The sequence below is a fragment of the Oncorhynchus masou genome, chromosome 9 (assembly GCF_036934945.1).
Source record: "Oncorhynchus masou masou isolate Uvic2021 chromosome 9, UVic_Omas_1.1, whole genome shotgun sequence".
NCBI classification, from domain to species: Eukaryota; Metazoa; Chordata; class Actinopteri; order Salmoniformes; family Salmonidae; genus Oncorhynchus; species Oncorhynchus masou.
The window spans coordinates 42362588-42390258 of record NC_088220.1 but is presented as its reverse complement, the minus strand read 5'-3'; the positions used below and the strand labels follow the sequence as shown (position 1 = coordinate 42390258).

Genomic DNA, 27671 nt, shown 5'->3' with positions numbered 1-27671 from the left:
CCTTCCTTTCGTTGAATAACTTTTTAAAGGTAAAATCGCAACCCCAATTTCAGCCTTTGCTCAACCCCTTAAAAAAAAAAAATGCTTTTAGGTGAGAAGGTACTCCCAATCCCACTTTTACATCAGAACAAATAAGTTAGTTTTTTCCACTATAAACCAATATGTAGTTCACATACAGTGATTTGCGTTGTGGCATATGGAATGGTGTAGTAAAAGGCCATCAACACTCCATATTGTTCAGTGTCCCAACACTCCGTATTGTTCAGTGTCCCATGAAATTACACCATACATATAGATTCTACAGACCCTACTGGCTACTCCCAACCCCACTTTCACATCAGCATAAGGAATCGTTTTTTTTCTTCTTCACTTTAAGCCCATATTGTCTACAATTCAGTCTAAACATACGTCCCCCCCATACATTTCTTCTTGCATTTGCTTATAAACACAATACAAATCGACATTGAATAAAATGTTATCTATGTTTAATGTTATCCACTTTGCAATGTTTTTGAAATGCGGGCTTTTATTTTGAACGTTTGACATTACCATAGGAAAGTGACGTCGTTGTTAGTGTTGCTAGCAGAGTGGTAGTGCAGCTTCCTACATAGGGTCTTCATAAAAAAAATAACCATGGCGGCCACTGAAATAGCTAGGCAAGCGGTGAGTACTATAATTAAGGATGATTTTCTCGTTTTCTTTTGGCTAGGGCACCGTTGTAGCTTGCTAAAATGATGCATTTGGTTAATTAAGTACTGGGTGAATTGAACTCAAACGGCATGGATAGATGTCGGTGGAAAGCCCCACTCGCCATGGTTGATGCAGCGTTTTTTTAATAGGCTAACTCGATATCAAATTACCTCTATTACAACGTTACTATCGTTATGATACAATGCATTTAGATAAATATCGCTCATTACGTAATCGCATGATTTATTAAGATACAAATTCTTGGGAACATTCGATAGTCTGCATTTGCACGCATGCGTTCGCTTTTATGGTTATCGTTGCGATTCAGTATCCTCATCATTTCTCCATGAAATCTGTAGTTACTTCACATTGATATGATATTTAAGGATATTAGGACTATATATATTTTTTTAATTCTGGACATTTCAAATTTCATGCATATCCGCCGTCTATCGTGGGTTCGATTATGTTAGTAAGTTAGCCTATCGCGTTGTTTCTGTCAGCCCCGTTACTTTGTTTGCTGGGCGTTGTCTGATGTGCATAACGAGTCATATAGGGTACAACTGAGTGGGAATGATTTAATATTTGTATATAATATAGACCTAAATAAGAACGAGGGTAATGTGGATTCATCAAAAGTGGTTTCATTAATTTCAGAATGTGAGAGTCAGTAGGCTTGAAAAGTCACTGGGAGAAGGATTGGTAGTTGCCCAAAAGCCGGCAGATGGCGATGCTGAGTCGTTTAGACCATCAATACCGGATCAATATTGCCATCTGCCGGCCTTTCGGCTAGATTGGTAGGTTAACGTAAATCGGCTTTTCGTTTTGTGTGCATTTAATTCAAGAGAACAACAAGCATTATGTCATTGTGCAACTCAAGATGTGTCTTTGATCCCAAGTAGGACTTGGGTTTGGGAATGCTGCACCTGCACATGTAGGCCAGCTGAGGAGTGTTTGTTTCTCAAGAAAAACCATCTGTTAAACTAATAGCCTTTCAGCTGTTTAAACACAATTCTAACTATACAATTGACAACTGTTTACCCCAGTCTGCGGAACTATTTTCAACCTCTCCCATTTTAACCGAGTGGATTTTGCAGTCTGCCTCAATGCCACAATATATTTTCAAAACATTTAGGCCTTTTAGTGGTGGGGTTGCTTCACTATCGAGGGCACATTTTGGCAGTTCCATGTAATCTAAAATTCCTTGTATTCCTGCTCACATAACCATCCTGTGCAGTTCTAGAAGCAGAGAATGTGTGATGAGCAACTTCCTTCATGCACACACACATTTGTTTTACTGTCCTTGTGGGGGCCAACCCCCTAAACCTAACCCCTAACCTTAATTCTAACCCAAACCCAAATTGTAACCCTAAGCCTCCTGCCTTCTTCTTTGTGGGGACCAGTGAAATGTCCCTACTTGTCTGAATTGTCTTTGTTTTACGATCCTTGTGCGAACTTCTGGTCCCTACAAGGATAGTAAAACCAAACACACACACATTCATATCCATATTAGACCCTTGTGAATTTAGGGTCAGGCCTACAACAGGAGGATCCATGTCACTTGTTCAAGTTGGGTCATTTGTTGTGATACATTTATAACATAGAATTGTTACTCTCACACAAACATGCAATCGTTCTACTGTGCATGGTTTGTTTTCAACACCTGTACAGTCTGTAACTCTTAAAATGTGATGTTTTACTTTCCATATATGGACATTGTGGTTTCAACGGTCTAGACTGTGCAGTATGCAAATATGTTAGCAGGAAACAGGAAGTGTATCACAGCTAGAGCACCAGAGAAATTAGCTGAGGAGTTATCTTCATCGAATACATTGGAATGTGTCTGGCAAAAAAATCTAAATTGTAGCTTAAACCATAGAAGATTGTAGCTATGGTTAACACTTCAGTTTGTGCCTTAACTGCACGACCAGTAGTTGTGGGAGTGAATGTTTGAAATGTCATATTTCTGTGTAGTCTGGTCTTGCATGAAATGTGTAAACGGAAGTGAAATAATAATATTATGGTCAGCCTAATTTTTACCTAAGTTACGATAGCCTTATCCATACCACCCCTGTTTCATATGCATCTGCGATGATACCCGGCTGTTCATGATTAATTACACACCTTTACTCAGTGTTTCTAATTTCAAAACCATTCTTTTGTCTTTAGGGAGAAGGTGCTCGTGCCGTCCCTCTAGCCGGCCATGTCGGCTTTGATAGCATGCCCGACCAGCTGGTCAACAAGTCTGTCAACCACGGCTTCTGCTTCAACATCCTCTGTGTCGGTGAGTGTGTCATGCGTAAAACCTCCCTTCTCCTCAAGGCAAAATGGGAGCCCTTCTCCAATCCCCTATGTCAGGCGTTTCCACTGTAGATGTAAACCCAGTTCATTCTGTCTTTGTCCCACTTTGGTTGCTTCTCACTGGTCAGCAGTCAACTCTGATTACCGTGGCTCATTCATCTTCAGTCAGTCAAGCTATCGTCTGGGACTGGGGATAGAAATGGAGACCCTAAAATGATTCCAGTCAAGTGTAATTCCGCATCTCCCCCCATTCATTTCAAAGCAATAGACACCAGACATGCATGTTTATTTCACTCCCTATATTACTGTCTGTCTGTTACAGTATCTCAGAATTCAATTCGGGGTGACCTAGGCCTCATTTTGAGGTTGTATACAACTTAGCTGAATGGTGTTTGGGCATAATTGACAGAGAGAGTTGTCATAGATCTATTATGGTGAAATGGTCTGGTTATGCCTGTCGTCTTTTAGCCTTGTTTTGATTTATATGTTTAAACCAAATGGTACATTTAGTACATTTGGTTGAAAGTAGGAAACCGAGAATACAATTCCCTCTCTATTTTACACACTCTGAATTACTTGAAAGCTATCAGTGGCAATCAAAACATTCCAAAGCAATGCTAGAAGCCGAACGAACCTCTATTATTACAGCCTACTCTAAAGTCAGAGAAAGCAAAACAGTTGTAAACTGCACAGACCTAAAGCTTAAAGCCCCAGAAATGCGATCTGGAGGCTTGTGGTTGTGGTCTAAACAAAACAGCAAGAACTGAATCGAGAGCAACAACAAAAAGTTGGCTGTAGTACAGCCCCGTTTTGGATTCATAACGACTGCTGCTTTTCTTCACTAAAGTTAGATTTTTAAGATGCTGGTACATTCAAATGTGAACCTTTGGATGTCAGGGCCCCATCTTTAGCATGGGGTTCAGCATGGGTCCCTACCAATTGAGATGCTCATAGCTTAGTTCAGCCCTGAGAAGTTTCTATAAGGAAGATGAGCGACCACAGAAACCTCTCGACAAAGACCCGAGGTGGACGTTCTCTCTCAGACACAGGCACTGTGCTGTTCCATTCTATCTCCCTTTTACTATTTAGTGTGCACTGATGCTCTGTGAATAGAAGACTACTACCGTTGGCAGTCTTCTGTGTGCTCCATGTGTATATGTGGTGTCAGATGAACATAAATAGGCCTGCATCCCAAATGGCACCCTATTCCCTATGTAGCGCACTACTACTACTTTTCTGACCCAAAATATTTTCTGGCACTGGGAGAGGAAGGCGGCTGGCTCACTTGACTGATAGCTTTGCACAGTATGAGTTTGTCAGAGCCCATCGGGACATCCGTGACTCGGACCCATGCTGCCCTTTTATTTTTTTGTTGCCAAGGTCTGTTCCAGATATCAACCATGGTGAACATATGATTAGCTTGTTGAAGCGCTGCCCTACTTACTCTTACAAGCACCCAAGATATTAGACGTTTCTTCGGCGTATCTTTTTTATTCCGTTGGAAAGCTCCTCTCCTGCCAGAAGCAGCAGAGAAGCCAGAGGGGTTCACACATTACATTTAAGAAGATGTGAAACATTGGAAGTGTCCATATAATTACCATTCTGGTGGCATAGAGAGATCTGCTCTGCAGCCCGAGTCCAGATTGTAGAACTGCAGTCTTTTCAACAGGGATGCACAGTACTAAATACTGTCATGCACAGTATGTAATGTGCCTTTTTAAGCCCACATTTATTCTGACAATGGCCCAGTCTGGGATCTTCCCTGCTGTTTAATGGTCATTTCCAATAATGATATACTGTAGCCTATACCTGTTGATTATTGAAGAATATAGCTTATAAATGCCCAATGAGCTTAGTACAACTGCCTCACACAAACTCAAACTCCAGATACAGAGTCCACAAATAAAAGGACACAATAGGGAATTAACTGAAGGTGTGTGTTTCAGGGGAAACGGGCCTGGGCAAGTCCACTCTTATGGACACCCTGTTCAACACCAAGTTCGAGGGCGAGCCCACCCAGCACAACCAGCCGGGTGTGCAGCTCAAGTCCAACACATACGAGCTCCAAGAGAGCAACGTGCGCCTCAAGCTGACCGTGGTCAACACTGTGGGCTTCGGAGACCAGATCAACAAAGAGGACAGGTGAGAGACAATGACGTAGATCAACATGAATATAATGTGTGTGTGTATGACTTTGGGTAGAGAGCCCCAGGTTCCTCTTCATGTGTCTAAGAGATGTTTACACGGTACAAGAACTTATGAGTCACATTCATTAGGCACAAAATAGAAGAAAACGAATGAATACGATCCTGGTGTTTATATACCACTACCAAGAATGTGTTATCTTTCACTCTTATTCAACTTGTATTATCCCTCTCCCCATACCTTATGGAAACACAATAGACATACCCCGAGACTTGAGCCAGGAGTCTTCAGGTCTAAATCATAGTGTTTTGTCTGTGGGAAAGGGAGGACTCCTCTACCTGTCACTTTCTCCCCTGATGGCAACATTCTAGTCAACGTGGGATCCAATTGTCTCCACTCTCTCTCTCCCAACTCTCATGTGATCCTCATTCCACGTCATGAGAGATCACAGAGAGAAAGGACGGATGATGTCATGTGAGCGCCAGGCCAGGCAGCTCTCTCTGACCTCAGTCTGTCCCAGGCCCCTCAATCTGCTCTTGTTAGGCACCGAGGGGGAGGCTGTGCTAGATTACAGGGAACCCTCTTGTAGGTCAGTGCTCCAGGTTCACACTGCTTCACATCAGTTTCAAATGGTGGATGGGTGAATGGGAGCTAAGGGCTAGCAGTTATATGAGCAGCCATTTGGCTAGCTTCTTATGAGGGGGAGTGGAGGTGGGAGGAGATGTGTTGGGGGGGCGGGGGCTAGACCTGTGTTTAATCAGAGGTTCCATCTCACCTTTGTACGCGCGGTGCATCTTCCCCTTCATTGGCGGTGGTATGCCTTTGATGCCTCCCCTCTGCTCCCTGATCCGCGAGCTCCCAAATATCTTCCACCACCATGTTCTGCCCGATGACTGCCAGCTAATGAGACCCAGCTCAGCTGAATGAGGGATCAGCAGGTTCTTTATAGGGAGTTGAGCTGTACTCACTTAGCGAGCTAGCTACTTCCCACTGACTACGCTCTGGGACTAAAGAACAAAACTGGTTTTAATCTCTCACTTAAGAGATGCTTCACAACACCTTCTAATATTATAAGGTGGTGGAACTGTCTTCATTTTGAGTGAAACATTTTTAAAAAGGCAACCGAATAGCTACCCTTGAATTCTTCATAGACAATAGTAAGATACTTTCTCTTTTTGGTGCTTCGCTGTCATAAAACTAGTTTCCTTATTACCTGTTTATCATGCGTTTATAACACATTAATAACACTTATGTTTTTCTCTCCTCAGCTACAAGTCCATTGTTGAGTTTATCGACACCCAGTTCGAGGCCTATCTGCAGGAGGAGCTGAAAATCAAGCGCACGCTACACAGCTACCACGACACGCGCATCCACGCCTGCCTGTACTTCATTGCGCCCACCGGACACTCCCTCAAGTCCCTGGACCTGGTAACTATGAAGAAACTGGACAGCAAGGTGAGCTGCAAAGCTAGCTAATTACACTATGATTCCAATGGATCAATGGGCTCAATTCCTGCATGGGCCAGATACAGTATACTAAGTTGGTCTATATGTGTCACTGTCAATGTTGTGTCACTGTCAAAGTCGCGTTGGCTCAAGATATCTGCTAAATTACCATATTATGCGATCCATTCATTGAACTCTGCTGATTTGAAGTGTCACGTGAAAAGCCGTCTCCCTAATATGACGGTACCCTCAGTTGAAGAGTCATATTTTTGTCATGGCTATTTATAAAATGCAGGGGGGGAAAGAGAAAGGTCTCTAGCCTCAAGATGATGGTGGCTCATAAACTCTTCCACACACTTTGCATGCTCACAGATGCGCTCCTGTCCTGTGACCGCGTCGGTGTGGGTCAGCCGTGAAAGGCAGGCCCTTGGTCGCCACGGTGACCGCTCACTCTGTTTTCCTAATGCCACACCAAAAAGCCCTATTTGCATAGAGCCTTCCTGGATTTCGGAGAAAGGGGCTCCTCAGTGTTTGCCAGAGCAGCTGTGCCCTACCCACCTCTCAGCCTCTCGCAACAGTGTGATCTTTGATCCAGAGCAGAAGCCTCCCTGTGTATACATCACACGGCCCTTAGCATCAGCCAAGCATCATTGCTGCAAGTGACTGTAAAGCCCTCCAAGAGCTAGTACTACTGGATGGCGTTTGAGTCCGGCCAAAGTGAGTGAAACAAAAGTTGGTTGTGCAGGAGGAAGTGCGGTGTCTCTTGAGTTTATGAGCAACAAGTGGTGGTGGGTGGATGTTTGACACAGACCCCCCCTGCCTATTTGTGCTTCTTCAGTCCTGTGGGCTCCATTAAAGCGGATATATGGATATACTGTATCTCTTCCCTCCCTCCCACTTCATGTTCTGCCTCTGTTTTTCACCAAACATGGGCGCTGGAGGAAGTGTTTCTTCTGAGCTAGCTGGATCAGTAGGCTCTCATCAATTAACAATGTGTTTGGAGGGCTCTTCACGGGATGGCTAAAGCGTTGGAGGTTCACTAGTACTACTCTCTCTCACTACTCTCTCTGGTAAATGCTCTTACTGCTCTGCCAGTTAAAAAAAAAAAATCTCTACTTCGTTCCAAGCTCTGATTTTTGTCAGAAATGCACATAGATAAGCCGAATCGAAAATGCACAAATATTCCTGAAGCTAGTAGAGACTAGAGGTGTACAGATATAAAAAGACAAGCTATATTTTTTTTGTTTTCGTATCCGGCTAGATGATATCCCTGCTTTTGACCAAGGCACAAGGAATCCAGAGAAACATTAGGAAGGGAGGGAAGACCCATATCTCAGGGTCTTTTCATATCCTGTCTTGGCCAGATGTTCCCCAATTGTCTCAGGAGGTTTAGCTAGCTAGCTAGCTGTGATGACCTGGCTGCATAGGAGATTCTCGCATGTAAATGTAATTTCAGTTTTGTTTTATAAATTATAAAATATTTCTAAAACACCGTTTTTGCTTTGTCATTATTGGTATTGTGTGTAGGTAAATGAGGGGGGGGACTATTTAATCCATTTTAGAATAAGGGTGTAATGCAACAAAATGTGAAGGTGTCTTAATAATTTCTGAATGCACTGTATGTGCTTATTATAGATTAATCTTTTTCCTGTACTTAAAATAATTCTCAGTGGAGAAGCTCCATCAAAGGGCTTTTTAGTCCAGGAACTAGGTTTCATCTTTATCTGGGAAACCAACCATTAATGTGTGGAGCTGAGACTGGTTTTGTATGAAATATAATTATTCATGGCTTAAGTTGGAATGTAGATCCAATTTAAACAATTTATTTTCAGTTGTTGTTTTCTCCTGGTGAAAGTATAGTGTTGTAAATTGCATTTGCCATGAGCCTCAAAGCCAATCTTTTATTTAGCTATATCCCAAAGTATAGGCATTATTTGTTTGCACCTTGTCATTGTGTCTTCAAAATAATTGTGATTGTGTGTTTTTATCTTGATGCAAGTCTGTAAGGTATAACAGGATCTGTGTTATTTGTATGCATTTTGATGGATTATTTTGTATACATGCAGCACACATCATTTCCTCATCAGCGGATAGCCTAATAACGTTTTAGAATCTAATTTAATCTCCTCAAATGAAAGGTCAACATCATCCCCATCATTGCCAAGTCAGACGCCATCTCCAAGAGCGAGCTGACCAAATTCAAGATCAAGATCACCAGTGAGCTGGTCAGCAACGGTGTTCAGATCTACCAGTTCCCCACCGACGATGAGACGGTGGCAGAGATCAACTCCACCATGAACGTAAGCTAACCCTTCTCTGATGCCGCTCACTGTAGTTCAGTAGCATTTCAGCAAGTTTTATAAATACAGACTTACTAGTTATAGTTGTGAAGTATAAGTATGGACAAGGTTTGATGAGGGAGAAATATCATATGATGCGTTTCTTGATGGTCTGTTATCATGGAATACATTTTTGTGAGGACAGGCACATTTGGGCTCCCGAGTGGCGCAGCGGTCTTAAGCACTGCACCTCAGTGCAAGAGGTGTCACTGCAGTCCCTGGTTCAAATCCAGGCTGGAGCACATCCGGCCGTGATTGGGAGTCCCATAGGGCGGCGCACAATTGGTCCGGGTTTGGCTGGGCTAGGCCGTCATTGTAAATAAGAATTTGTTCTTAATGGATCTGTCGAGTTAAAAAATAATAATAATTAGAAAACAAAATACATACAATACAGTGGACAAAATCATTACAGGAGTAGATATGGTTGTCTTCAATTGGGGTTTAGAAAAGGATTTTATGTTTATTTTAATATTTTATAGCAAAATGGTGACCAGCCCTGTAGGGTTCACATACTTTCAAGCAGCACTGTATATACATTTGCAATTTTACGCCTAACATGACATGTCACGTGTAATTCAGTTTGTAATTGGTTCACTCTGCAATTGGTTCCCCTGTCAAGAGATATGCTCCAATTGATCAAAGTCTAAACAAATAAATAATGGAGTTATGTAATAGAGTGAATCCTTTCTCCACTACGGCTCTGCAGGGCCATTTGCCGTTCGCCGTTGTGGGAAGCACAGAGGAAGTAAAGATCGGCAACAAGATGGTGAAAGCGCGGCAGTACCCCTGGGGAACGGTGCAGGGTAAGCTCGGTCACGTATCACAGAGGAAATGGTAGGGGTATCCTCCCGCCATCATTTCCCTCCCACTCATTCCGCCCTAACTTCCTAAACAACTACATTCATACCGTCGAGGGTCGAGGGAAGCCATCACTGCTGCTTATGTAATCTCATTCATGTTTGTCTATTTAACACTGCATGGCTCCACTCTTGCATAAATGTATAACCTGCAGCAGCTGTTGCTTGAGTCATGTCACTTAGATGGGGGGAAAAACCAAATCCCATGTCAGAAATTTGAGGATTTATTGATTTATCTCAATAATGCTTGAAAAGTGGTAGATTGTGAAACCTGTGACGATTATCAGAGAAAGTTACTGACTTACTATAGAAATATGAAATGTCTCGTTATTTGGTTTCCTATGTTGTGCTCGTACTTATGTCAGTTTTGGCTGTGTGTGGATACGTGGGGGGTAGTATGAACTAGAGGTCGACCGATTCATCGGAATGGCCGATTTAATTAGGGCCTATTTCAAGTTTTCATAACAATCGGAAATCTGTATTTTTGGGCGCCGAATTGCAGAATTAATGTAATTTTTTTTTTATACCTTTATTTAACTAGGCACGTCAGTTAAGAACACATTCTTATTTTCAATGACTGCCGAGGAACGGTGGGTTAACTGCCTTGTTCAGGGGCAGAACGAAAGATTTTCACCTTGTCAGCTCGGGGATCCAATCTTGCAACCTTACAGTTAACTAGTCCAACGCAATAACGACATGCCTCTCTCTCGTTGCACTCCACAAGGAGACTGCCTGTTATGCGAATGCAGTAAGCCAAGGTAAGTTGCTAGCTAGCATTAAACTTATCTTATAAAAAACAATCAATCATAATCACTAGGTAACTACACATGGTTGATGATATTACTAGATATTATCTAGCGTGTCCTGCGTCGCATATAATCTGACTGAGCATACAAGTATCTAAGTATCTGACTGAGCGGTGGTAGGCAGAAGCAGGCACGTAAACATTAATTCAAATAGCACTTTCATGCGTTTTGCCAACAGCTCTTCGTTGTGCGTCAAGCTTTGCGCTGTTTATGACTTCAAGCCAATCAACTCCCGAGATGAGGCTGGTGTAACCGAAGTGAAATGGCTAGCTAGTTAGCGCGCGCTAATAGCGCTTCAAACGTCACTCGCTCTGAGCCTTCTAGTAGTTGTTCCCCTTGCTCCGCATGGGTAACGTTGCTTCGAGGGTGGCTGTTGTCGATGTGTTCCTGGTTCGAGCCGAGGGAGGAGCGAGGAGAGGGATGGAAGCTATACTGTTACACTGGCAATACTAAATGGCCTATAAGAACATCCAATAGTCAAAGGTTAATGAAATACAAATGGTATAGAGGGAAATAGTCCTATAATGACTACAACCTAAAACTTTACCTGGGAATATTGAAGACTCATGTTTTAAGGAACCACCAGCTTTCATATGTTCTCATGTTCTGAGCAAGGAACTGAAACGTTAGCTTTCTTACATAGCACATATTGTACTTTTACTTTCTTCTCCAACACTTTGTTTTTGCATTATTTAAACCAAATTGAACATGTTCCATTATCTACTTGAGGCTAAATTGATTTTATTGATGTATTATATTAAGTTAAAATACGTGTTAATTCAGTATGGCTGTAATTGTCATTACTACAAATATTTTTGGTTTTTAAATCGGCCGATTTAATCGGTATCAGCTTTTTTTTGGTCTTCCAATAATCGGTATCGGCTTTGAAAAATCATAATCGGTTGACCTCTAGTATGAACTCGCCCTGTCCTCACATGGAACACAAATACAATAGTGCTGGCCCTATCCTGTCTCGGACATTGTGCTCCACACTCTATTCAGTTCACTCTATGGTGTGTGTGTGTGTGTGTGTGTGTGTGTCGTCGGCAGTGGAGAATGAGAACCACTGTGACTTTGTGAAGCTGCGGGAGATGCTGATCCGGGTCAACATGGAGGACCTGCGGGAGCAGACACACACGCGCCACTATGAGCTCTACCGCCGCTGCAAGCTGGAGGAGATGGGATTCAAGGACACGGACCCCGACTGCAAACCCTTCAGGTGCGGCTGTTTCCCTTCATATTTCCTCCTTACTTCCTTTTTTCTCTTTCCTCCCTACATCCTTCCAGGACTGTGTCACAATTCTCCACCCTGCACGCTTCCTGTCATGGATGTAGCTCTTTACGCTTGTACCCGTATTCGGGTTGAAAGTGGCAGATTTGGATACTGATAAGCACCTAAATTGGAACACAGTGGATGTACCGTAACATGCTACATGATGTCAGAGCTCAGGGTCTCCACTTCACAGACCTGTATGGGTTTTGACTGACAGCCTTTCTGAACTTGAGCACCGCACGCGAACAAAAAGTTGACCCCATCCCTCCTGATAATTGGGCGACTTTTGCTAATGTTTTGTTGTCTGAGTGAGGGAAAGCTTTAAATTATGAGGACTCAATGTATTTTGAAAGATGAGACATTGAGGAATATAATATATACTGCTTTGATGTCATACAAGCAAGCTGAACACCCGTGAGTTCAAATGTGCACTCCAAATTTCCATATCATGAAACCCATGTAATATATAGGATCAACGTATATAATCACTATGTTTGATGTACAGTTACAAGCATCTGAATGCACTCATGACTCCATTCCATGCGCACCAAAATGACCATCTGCTTCTCTGAATTGCCTTGTGAAGCCTAACACTGTAAGATCGTATTCAGAATGGACAGATTTGCAATTTATAATGGACCATTTTTGGATTGCGTAAATAACAACAGTAATTGTGTAAAGGCAGGGCTGTGTTCCAAACAAAACAACTACAAGTGTGCTTACTCTAGTTCCTTAGCGGCACAGCGAGGAGAGCAAAAAACAAACATAATCTTTGAGTCATAAAAGTGCATTGTTGAATTGACTTAGGAACTGTGCACGCTTTGAGAGGTGTGTGGCCACTTGGAAACACCAGTTAAATCTCTCTCTAACCTGTCATTTTTTTTGTCGTTTGTTGCACCTACCCCAAATTTTCAAAGAATATTCTTATCATGTTACTGAATGTATCCAGAGTATTTGCAGATGTTGTTATCAACAAATAAATGTTAAATGCACATAAAATCAACAGGTGAATTGTTGTCCTCACTTTTTGTCTAATAATTTCCCCAGAATTTAAAAACTGTTCCCTTTTAATTTCCACCATGGTTTCTGTAAAAAACATTTCAATTTAGCCCTATCCATATAGTCCAATTCCCACTAGAGAAAGGGGTTTTCACAATGGTTGAAACTTTGGAATCACTACTTTCCAATTCCTACCACCCCCTCAGTTAATCACAACTACTTTTTGCATTCTGATGTCAATTACAGTCTGATGTAATTGACTGTAATGTGAATGTAGGGACATAGTACTAACATACAGTGCCTTCGGAAAGTATTCGGACCCCTTGACTTTTCCCACATTTTGTGACGTTACAGCCTTATTCTAAAGTTGGTTAAATAAAACAATTTATTCAGCAATCTACACACATGCACCCCATAATGACAAAGCGAAACAGGTTTCTATTAATTTTTGCTAATATATTAAAACAAAAAACAGATACCGTATTAACATAAGTATTAAGCTGAGGCGCATCCCGTTTCCATGGATCGTCCCTGAGATGTTTCTACAACTTGATTGGAGTCGACCTGTGGTAAATTCAATTGATTGGACATGATTTGGAACAGCACACACCTGTCTATATACGGTCCCACAGTTGACAGTTCATTTCAGAGCAAAAACCAAGCCGTGAGATCGAAGGAATTGTCCGTAGAGCTCCGAGACAGGATTGTGTTGAGGCACAGATCTAGGGAAGGGTACCAAAACATTTATGCTGCTTTGAAGGTCCCCAAGAACACAGTGGCTTCCATCATTCTTAATGGAAGAAGTTTGGAAGCACCAAGACTCTTCTTAGAGCTGGCCTCCCGGCCAAACTGAGCAATCGGGGGGGAAAAGGCTCTTGGTCAGGAAGTTGACCAAGAACCAGATGGTCAATCTGACCAGAGTTCCTCTGTGGAGATGGGATAACCTTCCAGAAGGACAACCATCTCTGCAGCATTCCACCAATTAGGCCTTTATGGTAGAGTGGCCAGACAGAAGCCTCTCCTCAGTAAAAGGCACATGACAGCCCGCTTGGAGTTTGCCAAAACGCACCTAAAGCCTCTCAGACCATGAGAAACAAGATTCTGGTATGATGAAACAAAGATTGAACTCTTTGGCCTGAATGCCACGGAAATGTGGCACCATCCCTACGGCGAAGCATGGTGGTGGCAGCATCATGCTGTGGTCGAGAGAAATCCTTGATGAAAACCTGCTCCAGAGTGCTCAGCGCCTCAGACTGGGGCAAACATTCACCTTCAAACAGGACAACGACCCTAAGCACACAGCCAAGACAACACAGGAGTGGCTTCGGGACAAGTCTCTGAATGTCCTTGAGTGGCCCAGCTGGAGACAGGACTTGAACCCGATTGAACATCTCTGAAGAGACCTGAAAATAGCTGTGCAGCAGCACTCCCCATACAACCTGACAGAGCTTGAGAGGATCTGCAGAGAAGAATGAAAGAAACTCCCCAAAAACAGGTATGTCAAGCTTGTAGCGTCATACCCAAGAAGACTCAAGGCTGTAATTACTGCCGAAGGTGCTTCCACAAAGTACTGAGTAATGGGTCTGAATACTTATGGGCATGTGATATTTCATTTTTTTTTTTATGAATAAGCAAACATTTCTAAGAAACAGCTTTTTGTTTGTCATGATGGGGTATTGTGTGTGGATTGATGAGGGGAAATGGATTTTAATCAGTTTTAGTACAAAATGTGGGAAAGTCCAGGGGTATGAATACTTCCGAACTCATTAGTATATGACTCATTAGTATGACTTAATTTCTGAATGTCCTCTTCCTGTCTGGACCCCAGTCTGCAGGAGACGTACGAGGCCAAGAGGAACGAGTTCATGGGTGACCTGCAGAAGAAGGAGGAGGAGATGAGGCAGATGTTCGTCCAGAGAGTCAAGGAGAAGGAAGCCGAACTGAAGGAGGCCGAGAAAGAGGTGCGTGTTTGTGTGTGTACAGGAAGGTTTTTCCATTACCAGTTAAATGCTTTAATTCTGCCACATCATCACGCATCCTACCAACCTCACAAGAACTAGGGTTACATGTGCCACATCTCCATTTGTACTCAAAGCTACAGATATCTGTATAATTCTGGCCCCTCCTTGGACACTGTGTTAACTAACCTCCAGACAAGCTTCAATGCCATACAACTCTCCTTCCGTGGCCTCCAACTGCTCTTAAACGCAAGTAAAACTAAATGCATGCTTTTCAATCGATCGCTGCCCGCACCTGCTCGCCCGTCCAACATCACTACTTGGACTGCTCCTACTTAGAATACGTGGACAACTACAAATACCTGGGTGTCTGGTTAGACTGTAAACTCTCCTTCCAGACTCACATTCAGCATCTCCAATCCAAAATTAAATCTAGAATCGGCTTTCTATATCGCAACAAAGCATCCTTCACTCATGCTGCCAAACATACCCTCATAAAACTGACCATCCTACAGATCCTCGACTTTGGTGATGTCATCTATAAAATAGCCTCCAACACTCTATTCAACAAACTGGATGCAGTCTTATCACAGTGCCATCCGTTTTGTCACCAAAGCCCCATACACTACCCACCATTGCGACCTGTACGCTCTCGTTTGTTGGCCCTCGCGTCATACTCGTCACCAAACCCACTGGCTACAGGTTATCTACAAGTCTCTGCTAGGTAAAGCCCCGCCTTATCTCAGCTCACTGGTCACCATAGCAGCACCCACTCGTAGCACGCGCTCCAGCAGGTATATCACACTGGTCACCCCCAAAGCCAATTCCCCCTTTGGTCGTCTTTCCTTCCAGTTCTCTGCTGCCCATGACTGGAACAAATTGCAAAAATCTCTGAAGCTGGAGACTCACATCTCCCTCACTAGATTTAAGCACCACCTGTCAGAGCATTTTACAGATCACTGCACCTGTACTTAGCCTATCTGTAAACAGCCCATCTATCAACCTACCTCATCCCCATACTGGTATTTATTTATTTATTTATTTTGCTCCTTTGCACCCCAGTATCTCTACCTGCACATTCATCTTCTGCCGATCTACCATTCCAGTGTTTAATTGCTATATTGTAATTACTTCGCCACAATGGCCTATTTATTTCCTTAACTTACCTCATTTGCACTCACTGTATATAGACTTTTTGTTTTCTTTTGTTCTACTGTATTATTGACTGTATGTTTTGTTTATTCCATGTGTAACTCTGTGTTGTTGTATGTATCGAATTGCTACGCTTTATCTTGGCCAGGTTCGCAGTTGCAAATGAGAACTTGTTCTCAACTAGCCTACCTGGTTAAATAAAGGTGAAATAAATAAAATATCACACCTTCTAAATGAGTTTCTATCTAAGATGTGCGTTTTTTCCCTCGCCACACAGCTGCACGAGAAGTTTGACCGGCTCAAGAAGCTGCACCAGGATGAGAAGAAGAAGCTGGAGGACAAGAAGAAATCCCTGGATGACGAGCTCAACGGCTTCAAGCAGAAAAAGACGGCCGCCGAGCTCCTACAGTCCCAGGCCCAGCAGGCAGGGGGCTCCACCACACTCAAGAGGGACAAGGAGAGGAAAAAGTAAGTATCTCCTTCAACGTTCAACTCCCTCCTCCTCACACAGCAGGCATAGGTGTTCAGGGTCGTTTTCATTAGGCACCCAAACAGAAGATAACGTCACGAAACAGGGAGAGACTACCTGGACCTGTCAAATGAGAAATGCTAATTTTCATGTTCCATTGCGAAATGTTTTAACACGTTTGCTGTTGCGTGCCCTAATGAACACAACCCAGCTATCCTTGAGGATTCCTTAGGTATACTGGACCGGAGCTGTCTGGATGTTACAACCTGATCTAGGAGGATCAAAGAACAACTGGATAAATTGTCACTATAGTGTTTCCCCTAGAATGTTTTCCAGGCAGGGCGCAAAGGCCCCCAAATCAACATTTAGGCCCTCATTAACCAAAATGAGAGGTGTCCGCCCAAACAATAATATGGGAAACACTAGGTCATTAATTCCACTTAGAATAGATGCCATCTAAATTATTTCTCAAAATAATGAGTAAATGTATTCTTGTCCCTGCCTATCCCATGTATGCACAGTGGCAAGAAAAAGTATGTGAACCCTTTGGAAATCCATGTATTTCTGCATAAATTGGTAAAAAATGATTTTATCTAAGTCACAACAATAGACAAAAACACTCTGCTTAAACTAGTAACACACAAACAATTCTATGTTTTCATGTCTTCATTGAACACGCTGTGTAAACATTTACAGTCCAGGGTGGGAGAAGTATGTGAACCCTTGGATTGAATAACTGGTTGACCCTCCTTTGGCAGCAATAACCTCAACGAAACGTTTTCTGTAGTTACGGATCAGACCTGCACAACGGTCAGGAGGTATTTTGGAACTTTCCTCTTTACAAAACTCTTTCAGTTCAGCAATATTCTTGGGATGTCTGGTTTGAACCGCTCTCTTGAGGTCATGCCACAGCATCTCAATCGGGTTGAGGTCAGGACTCTTGACTGGGCCACCACTCCAGAAGGCGTATTTTCTTCTGTTGAAGCCATTCGGTTGTTGATTTACTTCTGCGTTTTGGGTCGTTGTCCTGTTACATCACCCAACTTCTGTTGAGCTTCAGTTGACGGACAGATGGGCTTTCCAGCTTTATGCAAGTCAACAGTTTTTAATCTTAGGTCTTCTGTTCGAGGCATGGGTCACATCAGACAATGCTTCTTGTGAATAGCAAACTCAAATTTTCTGAGTGTTTTTTATAGGGCAGGGCAGCTCTAACCAACATCTCCAATCTAGTCTCATTGATTGGAATCCAGGTTAACTGACTCCAATTAGATTTTGGAGAAGTCATTAGCCTAGGGGTTCACATACTTTCTCCAACCTACACTGTGATTGGTTAACTGATGTATTCATCATTTGTCAGTTTGTCTGTTGTAGTGACTTAGATGATGATCAGATACAATTTTATGACCAATTTATGCAGAAATCCAGGTAAGTGTTTACATGCTTTTTCTTGCCACTGTACATCTGGCAATACAGAAGATGGACGAATCAAAATATAAATGTTGTATGCATGTGGACCACTTTACTGGTGTGCGACACTGTACACTGTTGCATCAGCCGCACCTCAGATATGAAGAGGCCTGGCACACACCACACGTAAACAAATGACACGGTCATTAATCAAAGCTTTCATTTGCCTTATGTCGACGCATTTGTAGGAACTCTTTTCCTGTCCACCGCTTTGGCTTGTCCCATTAATGTCACCAAGCACTGAGTGGTTTCTCTCCCCAGTTTAATGGATTAGCGATAACCAACGTAGCTGGCTCTGATTACATTGAAATGGAGGAGCAATAGATGAATAGATGCTCCCTAAGGCTTAGTTTAGCAAGCGTTTTCTCTTATGCCTTCATAACTTTGGTATAGAGGTGGACTTGCTATTTTTCTCCTCCAAAATGAACACACATATGCACCAGAGATTAGGATCGCTGTCACTTTACTAGGATTTTACATTGTTTTCTATCCACCTTTATTATACAGAGTACTGTAGCTAGTAATATCCTGAACCCTTCTCTGGCCCTCAATGTAAACCAGATTCATCTAGATTAGATTTCGTATTACAGTAATCTGATTGTATTGAACCCAGGCTAGTGAGACTGCTGGTATAAGTCTATATCCCATAGGAATGTTGGTTCAGTAATTGTGACGTTTTGTTTTACCTGTAGTATCAGGCTGCAGTAGGAGGGCCGTGTTGACAGTTAGAGGTTGTTGTCATGGGTCCCTTCATGTTGGTAATCACTCCTGGTTGTCTATTCAAACTGATGCGAGCCCTGCCACCTGTCTGGTTAGAAAGGATGAAGACACTTGCACTGAAAGTTTTTTTTTTTTTTTTGTAAATTATTTTCTTTACAGTTCTTCTGTCATTTCTCTCCGCTATCTCTAAACTCTGTAGTTTTTCCTCCTCCCTTTCACTTAATGTTTCTGGGTTACTGATCAAAACATTATTGGCCAGTTTCCCGAACATAGATTAAGCATTGACCTGGACTAAAAAGCCTAGCTTAGTCTTGTCTGAGAAACCGGCCCGATGAATGCTAGTTAGTACTTCCTCATTTGCTAAACCTTTGGATCCCAACTTGGCCTCTCTATTTCCTTATCTTGTTCAAAACATAATCCTGTTGATAGCTTGGGCTACAAAACCAATGTTTTATTCAGTCACCAAAGGACATGAGCATGGCATGTTTTAATGAGTGGTGTAGATGTGACATGGAGAATGTGTATGTGTTGCTGTGTTTAAGACCACTCGGAAACTCAGAAATGTCCAACTTGGAAACTTGTTGTAGAAAGATCTGAATCAACCAATAGGATGCTCTACGCCCAAAAAATATGTACATTTTAACTCGGAGGTTCCGAGTTGTCTTGAATGCACCATATGTCTCCCATGAGTCCATGTGTCACCTATGTTGCATCCATGCTGTTTTACAGTTAACTCCTCCCCCCACTTGCTGCATGCTGCATGAAACATCTTGTCCTGGTAAGGCTTGCTCTCTTAACTGTTCCCCTGGTAACCAATGACAAAAAGCACATATATATATATATTTAAATACAAATTTAAAAAAACATCTAAATCTAATGTCAGTTAAACACATATTTGAATTTAAATGAGAAGGACAAGGAAGTCCTTAAATGTATTTTTTTTTTTTTTAAGTAACAGTATTTTACCTTCTAGTAGCTGTTATAAACGCAGGCAACATCTGTACAGTAGGCCTACTTTCAAAACATTAGTCTACATTTTATACTAATCAGACCTGGGTTCAAATACATGTGTATTTGATTTTTTGGTATTTCAAATACTTTTGTCTGTGTATTTGAGTATTTTAAAATACATAGCCCAAAACAAGTACTTTTATTTCAGTATTTGAATTATTTGCAAAAAAAAATAAAAATAGTATACCAAATAGTTTGAGAGTATTTTCAAATACACTACATGACCAAAAGTATGTGGACAGCTGCTCGTTGAACATCTCATTCCAAAATCATGGGCCTTAGTAGTTGGTCCAACCTTTGCTGCTATAACAGCCTCCACTCTTCTGGGATATCTTTTCACTGGATGTTGGAACATTGCTGGTGGGGCTTCCATTCAGCAACGAGCATTAGTGAGATCGGGCACTGATGTTGGCCGATTAGACCTGGCTCGCAGTTGCTGTTCCAATTCATCCCAAAGGTGTTCGATGGGTTGAGGTCAGGGCTCTGTGCAGGCCACTAAAGATCTTGAAAACATCTCTGTATGGATCTGATTTTGTGCACGGGGGCATTGCCATGCTGAAACAAGGAAGGGCCTTCCCCAAACTGTTGCCACAAAATTGGAGGAGGAATAATGGTCTGGGGTTGTTTTTCATGGTTCAGCTAGTGCCTTTAGTTCCAGGGAAGGGAAATCTTAATGCTGCAGCATATAATGACATTCTGTGCTTCCAACTTTTTGGCAACAGTTTGGGGAAGGCCTTTTGGTCATGTAGTGTACATTAAAATATTCAACTTGTCTTTTCAAATAAAATATATCTGAATATGAATGTAATTTGAGATATTTAAAACAGTATTTTAAATCAGGTTCTGATACTAATTCAATACAACAAATATTTTGTAACAAATCCCATAACATTTGTGTTCTTACATTTTATTAATGTCTGTATCCACCCACGGTTTAGCTAAAGATGACATCACTGCCGCAGAATTGGATCATATCCTGTGGTTGGCTGTGCCTGTGCCAGCCTCTGAAAGAGTTTCAAATTAAATCAGCAAGTTTATTAGCCTCTGTCTGATGTGCTGCCCCATCTGCCCTCTGAAACCACAACAATCTGCTTTTGTGGTACACCCCTGCCCTTCCCGGCCCCGCCTAGCCACTACACAAAGAGCATTCAGAGTCCAGCGGGAACTGCAAGATTTTTACAGTCCTTGGTATGACTCGGATGGGAACTCCAAATCTTCTAATCTCAGGGCGGACTCTCTAACAACAAGGCCACTGAGTTGGTGTGTTAGCTCATTAGCATACCAAATAAATGTTCTTTCAGCATATACCCTAAATCTCCCCACCTCCATACAATCATAAGTCTTATTAACAGTAACAACCTTAACACATGTTCCTTCCGACATTACATTTGACCAATAACATGAATGATTCTGTTATTTGATTGAAAAAGTTTGTCTACTAGTGTTAACGCGTAATGCTCCTTCTCTCTTATTTCCAGTTCAGGATTCCTGTAGAAAAGTGCTTCCTCCCTCAGCCAGCTGTGAATGAGTTTTCACCCCATCCTTGGCAGTGCCATGCTGTTCTCTGTGCCCCCCCCCCCCCCCCATTCCAACCCCCGCCCTGCTCTGAGGAAGAATCCAGCCATTACTGTGAATGGGAATCCTTGACTCGAATGCATGCTTCTTTTATACGTTCTTTCTCAAGTCATCATTCTGCGTTTGCCTGTTTTTTGTGTGGTTTTTTTATGTTGGAAGGTAGACCTTCTCTTTTTGTTTGTTAGCCTGTTTCCGCACGACTGAGTGTGCTTTTAACTTTAACATGCGCAACTACTGTTTTGACCGGCAGGAGTTTGTGGAGGCTGAGGTGAAACGCACATCCGCTATGGTCTGACCAAGCGAGTGGTGTGTGTGTGTGTGTGGCATGTAGTCTGTGCTCATTGCATATACTTGGCAGGGGCAGCATATTCACGTCCATGTTTCATACTACCACTATTCTACTCACTCTACTAAACCACTCCAGTAGTTTGAGATAATAAAGATGTGCACTGATATCGTATTGGCATACAATGCATAATTATTGAAAATGAAGACACAATCATAGTACGTTTCTAAATGAAGGCATGTTGTCCACCGCCCATCAAGAGAGTAGCCTGATCCCAGATCTGTTTGTACTTTTGCCTACTCCAAACCATGCATGACTATCAGTTACAGGAAGTTGGAATGATAGCCTCGGCGCCAGTTTGTTTGCGCTATCAAGACAGTGAGTGTTAATAGTGAACTGCTGATGTTATTTCATCTTAGCCTGGTGCATGTGAAGACATTCATGCTTTCTCGCCATCTCTTTGCCATACCTCATTGTTTTTAATATACTTTGTTATCTGCATACTTGTTAGCTTTTGACATTTTACACAAATATGATTTTGTATTTCTATTGCAATTGGGACTTTTTTATGTATATTTTTTTATATATGTAAAAGCACATTTTAATCAATTTAAACAAAAAACAATCATGTAGTGATCAGTATTACACTTGTATCAGTGTTACACAAAAATACTTAATATCCAAAGGAAATAAAGCGTGAATTTCACCAAATATTTCAACTGTGGCCACGATTATTGTGTATGAAATGTATAATCAAGCAGTATTTTAAACATAACAGTGTGTGAGTGGGTTCTGCAAATGTGAGGATATAAGGGTTTCACATAGATTCTGATTACAGTTGGAAACACTTGGTTTGGTCTAGATATTTAACTCCTTCAAGGGCTTTGAGATATCCCACCATTGTTATTGTCAAAACAACTCTCCTTACAGAGCAACATTGTCTGCAAACCTGAATTCATAGGGCTGGATCCCAACTTGAGTCAAATGTCCACAGATGTAGGTATTTTTTTTCCGTCTAAATGTATCGAAATGAGTCGCTTACGTACTTACACATTCTTGTACAGTGGTGTAGTAGGTGTGGTTTACAACTTCTCACAATCCCTTCTCAAATTGCTATTTGTCTCAATGTCTCTGGGGGAACTGTTGTCCTAAGCTCTATGGGTTGGCAAGGTGTGCCTTGGTGTGTGGTCATTCATACATACTGTGCTTTAGTTCCTCTGCTCACTGCTCTGTGTGTATTTACCTTTCCTTTGCAGTAAACCCTGGCTCTGCACTGAGTAGGTGCTTCCACCCTCAAGCTTTGCTAAGGGACCAGGCTTTGTGGGTAGCGGGTACCCCAAGGCTGAGGAGAGGCATTGTGAACCCACCCTTCTGGGTTAAAAAAAAACCCATTCATCTGCTTTATGTATTAACAAAAGGATACCCCTATCTGTATTTCCTTGCTGCTCTATGTGCTGACTCTGTGGCTAAATCTGTCTTTTGCGTATGGTTATGCTTTTTTGTCATGTCGTGTTTTTGCTGTGCTGACTGACTAATATCACCATTTGCTTTTTGATTCTGTAGGGATAGATATTTTCTGGACTGTTTTTGTTGTGCACTTGGTAGTTTGCCCATCATTATTAGGTTTAAGATGGTCTTTTTTGATTTATTAACTGACACTGAATACCTTTTTTGTAATTTACAGAGGACATAATATCTGCTGCAAGCAGTTCTCACAAGCAATTTATTCAATGTTTTAAATCTGTATTATGCTCAAATTGAATTGGTCAACTCAAGTACTGTAGTATTTTATTATGAGTAGTTATTTTTTAGCTTACCACACAGACATTGCATTTGTAACAGAGTTAGTGTCATTTGAAGTACAGTAGCAACTATACATGCGTTAGGAAAACCCAAATACGTACGGTCTTCCCTCCCCAAAATGTCAGTAATCCTTCTGGTAGGCACTGTTGCTCTCCCTGACTGCTTGGGCATCTCTTGTAACCTTGCATTTGTCTCCTTTCTCTCTAGCTTCTTTTAATCTGTCTTGGCCACCTGTCTGAAGAGGGGATTGCAGCTTCAACAAGAACTAAGCACCCATTTCCTCTTCCTGTCTTTTCTCACTGCATCAACCTTTTTTTAACTTCCATCTCATCTGCTTTGTTGAACATGGCCGTATGTGGACTTCACATGGTATTTTTTGGATAGTTGACCTTTTGCCACCTAATCAAGGTACACTTTGGCAAGTGGAAGTCCTTCACTGATAATATTTTGCAGATCTGTCTTGGTGTATGAAAGAACAAAGCTTTGTTCAGGTGCTCAGGTAGGATTCTAAACAGTTGTTCAAGAGAAAAACATCAAACCAATAGTTTCATCATACCATTTCTGGCTGAGCCAAGGCTCTGGATTAATTTATATTTTGCATAAAACTATCAGAACTTAATTAACAGTACATTTTAAGAAAGTCTTTATGTAATAACGTTCAATCATATTCAGTCCATTTTGAGAAGGACTCTGTTTTGAAATAACCATTACAAATTGCCTATTATTAATGTGCTCATCATTCAAAGGGGGGGTTATGATTTTTATTTATTTAACTAGGCAAGTCAGTTAAGAACAAATTCTTATTTACAATGACGGCCTACCCCGGCCATAGCCTAACCCGGACGACGCTAGGCCAATTGTGCGCCGCCCTATGGGACTCCCAATCACGGCCAATTGTGATACAGCCTGGAATTGAACCAGGGTCTGTAGTGACATCTCTAGCACTGAGATGCAGGGCCTTAGACTGCTGCACCACTCGGGAGCCCCTATGAATACAAATAGCACAACCCAGATCTCAATAAAGCACTGATGAACCCGCCATATTTATTTGATTGATAGTGCGACGCCTTACCTTGCGTGTGAGTAGTAGAAACTTTTGTCAATACGGATTTAAAAACCATAGGACAATTGCGATCCAAATAAATACAGTATTCTTTGTTCACTGCATAGGTTGTTTCATTTGAACTCAGAAGAGCCAAAGACATGTTCATGTCAAGCACTTATTTAGTGAAAACACCTTTTCCGTACTGAAATGCCATGTAGGTCGCATTTAATGCCCTTTACGCATTGTGCTTGAACTACCATCAGTCTATTCTGTATTTTGCATGTCTTTTTCTTTCATCACCTCTGTGATCTTAACCTTTTGCTCCCCATTGTAGTTTTCTCCCCTAACAGTTTTGCACTCTTTCACATTTGATGCTCTATTGTTTGGACCAGTTTTATCTTGTGTATTACTAGTTGTTATGTGCAGTTATACCCCTCTCCACAATTTCCGGCACCCATATTGCCAAATATTACAATGAGATGGAGTTGAATCCAAAATGCAGATAGATACTCATGCATTTGTATAATTTATAAGGATATATTTTGTGTATGGAAGTGGAGACCTGTTTTATGAAATATGATCTTTGGACGTGACTCTTCTCTCTGTGTAAAGTTACATTTTGTTGTAAGAAATTGCCATACCTTTTTCTAGCATCTGCCATAATCACCCCTCCTAGTCAATTACCTGTCCACACCACAAATTAATGATAAAATATGTGATTGTAGTTTGATTCCATTTATGTAAATTTTCAATAAAATGATGATGAAAAAGTGTGTGTATATGTTTTTTATGCCAAATAACTTAGTTGCGCAAATAATAAACTGAAGACAGGTTATACTTTAAATTCACTATAAAAGTGAAGAGAAAGACTGCCCCCTTCTGGTTAATGGGGGGAGGGGGTAAAACCTATGATTTTTCTTAAAGTATTAGCCAGCCAGCTATTTAAAATATATACTGAACAAACATATAAATGCCACATAAAACCATTTCAAAGATTTTACTGAGTTACAGTTCATATAAGGAAATCCGTCTATTGAAATAAATTCATCAGACCCTAGTGAAATCCATAGACATGACTGGGAATACAGATATGCATCTTTTGGTCACAGATACCTTAAACGAAAGGTTCGGGTGTGGATCAGAAAACCAGTCAGTATCTGGTGTGACCACCATTTGCAGCGTGACACATTTCTTTTGCATAGAGTTGATCGGGCTGTTGATGGCCTCTTCAATGGCTGTGCGAAGTTGCTGGATATTGTCAAGAACTGGAACAGGCTGTCATACACGTAGATCCAGAGCATCCCAAACATGCTCAATGGGTGACATGTCTGGTGAGTATGCAGGCCATGGAAGAACTGACATTTTCAGCTTCCCGGAATTGTGTACAGATCCTTGTGACATGGGGCTGTGCATTATCATGCTGTAACATGCTACAATAACAAATGATGATCAATAACATCAAAGGCTGTACTGAATTCTAACATTACAGCTCCAACTACCATCTTATTATAAGAATGGCACGACAATGGGCCTCAGGATGTCGTCACGGTATCTCCGCATTCAAATTTACATCAATAAAATGCAGTTGTGTTCGTTGTCCGTAGCTTATGCATGCCCATACCATAACCCCACCGCCACCATAGGGCACTGTGTTCACGTTGACAATCAGCAAACCACTCGCCCACACGACGCTTTACACATGGTCTGCGGTTGTGAGGCCAGTTAAGACATACTGTCAAATTCTCTAAAACGACGGAAGCAGTTTATGGTAAAGAAATTAACATTAAATTCTCTGGCAACAGCTCTGGTGGACATTCAACATTGTGTTGTGTAACAAAACTGCACATTTTAGAGTGGCCATTCATTGTCCCCAGTTTAAGGTGCAATTTTTTTTATGATCATGCTATTTAATCCGCTTCTTGATATGCCACACCTGTCAGGTAGATGGATTATCTTGACAAAGGAGAAATGCTCATTAACAGGGATGTAAAATGCAAATCTGTCATCAAGGCAAAGGGTGGCTACTTTGAAGAATATCCAATATAAAATATATTTTGATTAGTTTAATCCTTTTTTGGTAACGAGAGGATTCCATATGTGTTACTTTTGACTGGTACTGGTCAAAGATTTTAGAACACATACTCATTCAAAAGTTTTTATTTTTTTACTATTTTCTACATTGTAGAATAATAGTGAAAACATCAACTATGAAATAACACATGGAATCATGTAGTAACCAAAAAAGTGTATATATTTTAGATTCTTCAAAGTAGCAACCCTTTGCCTAGATGACAGCTTTGCACACACTTGGCATTTTCTCAAACAGCTTCACCTGGAATGCTTTTCAACAGTCTTGAAGGAGTTCCCACATATGCTGAGCACTCGTTGGCTGCTTTTCCTTCACTCTGCAGTCCAACTCATCCCAAACCATCTCAACTGGGTTGAGGTTGGGTGATTGTGGAGGCCAGGGCATCTGATGCAGCACTCCATCGTTCTGCTTCTTGGTCAAATAGCACATACATAGCCTGGAGGTGTGTTGGGTCATTGTCCTTTTAAAAAACAAATGATAGTCCCACTAAGTCCAAACCAGATGGGATTGCGTATTGGTGCAGAATGCTGTGGTAGCCATGCTGGTTAAGTGTGCGTTGAATTCTAAATATATCACAGTGTCACCAGCAAAGTACCCCCCACACTATAACACCTTCTCCTCCATGCTTTACGGTGGGAAATACACATGCGGAGACCATCCGTTCACCCACACAGCATCTCACAAAGACACGGTGGTTGGAAGCAAAAATCTCAAATTTGGACTCCAGACCAAAGGACAAATTTCCAATGGTCTAATGTCCATTACTTGTGTTTCTTGGCCCAAGCAATTATCTTATTCTTATTGGTGCTGTTTAGTGCTTTCTTTACAGCAATTTGACCATGAAGGCCTGATTCACACAGTCTCTCCTGAACCGTTGTTGAGATGTGTCTGATACTTGAACTCTGTGAAGCATTTATTTGGGCTGCAATTTCTGAGGCTGGTAACTCTAATGAACTTAGCCTCTGCAGCAGAGGTAACTCTGGGTCTTCCATTCCTGTGGCGGTCCTCATGAGAGCCAGTTTCATCATAGCGATAGATGGTTTTTGCGACTGCACTTGAGGAAACTTGTTCTTGAAATGTTCCGGATTGACTGACCTTCATGTCGTGTAAAGTAATGATGGACTGTCATTTCGCTTTGCTTATTTGAGCTGTTCTTGCCAGAACAGGTACTTGGTCTTTTACCAAGTACCTGTCACAACACAACTGATTGGCTCAAACGTAATAAGGTAAGAAATTCCAA

General features: G+C 41.7%; 1 protein-coding gene across 5 annotated transcripts; it reads left to right on the top strand.

Annotated features, from left to right (window-relative positions):
* The first annotated feature begins 569 nt into the window (after window positions 1-569).
* Window positions 570-25112, top strand: LOC135545991 (septin-6). Of its 5 annotated transcripts, none has more exons than XM_064974043.1 (11): window positions 570-663; window positions 2860-2974; window positions 4938-5133; window positions 6405-6591; window positions 8721-8882; window positions 9628-9724; window positions 11635-11803; window positions 14685-14817; window positions 16244-16434; window positions 19352-19400; window positions 23505-25112. In XM_064974043.1, the coding sequence occupies exons 1-10, from the start codon at window positions 634-636 to the stop codon at window positions 19353-19355; spliced, it is 1284 nt and encodes a 427-aa protein (XP_064830115.1). In that variant the 5' UTR covers window positions 570-633; the 3' UTR covers window positions 19356-19400; window positions 23505-25112. The 5 variants fall into 5 exon arrangements, with proteins under 5 accessions (XP_064830115.1, XP_064830112.1, XP_064830113.1 ...); XM_064974040.1 differs by lacking the exon at window positions 23505-25112 and adding an exon at window positions 21112-22218; XM_064974041.1 differs by lacking the exon at window positions 23505-25112 and adding an exon at window positions 20572-22218.
* Window positions 25113-27671: the final 2559 nt, after the last annotated feature.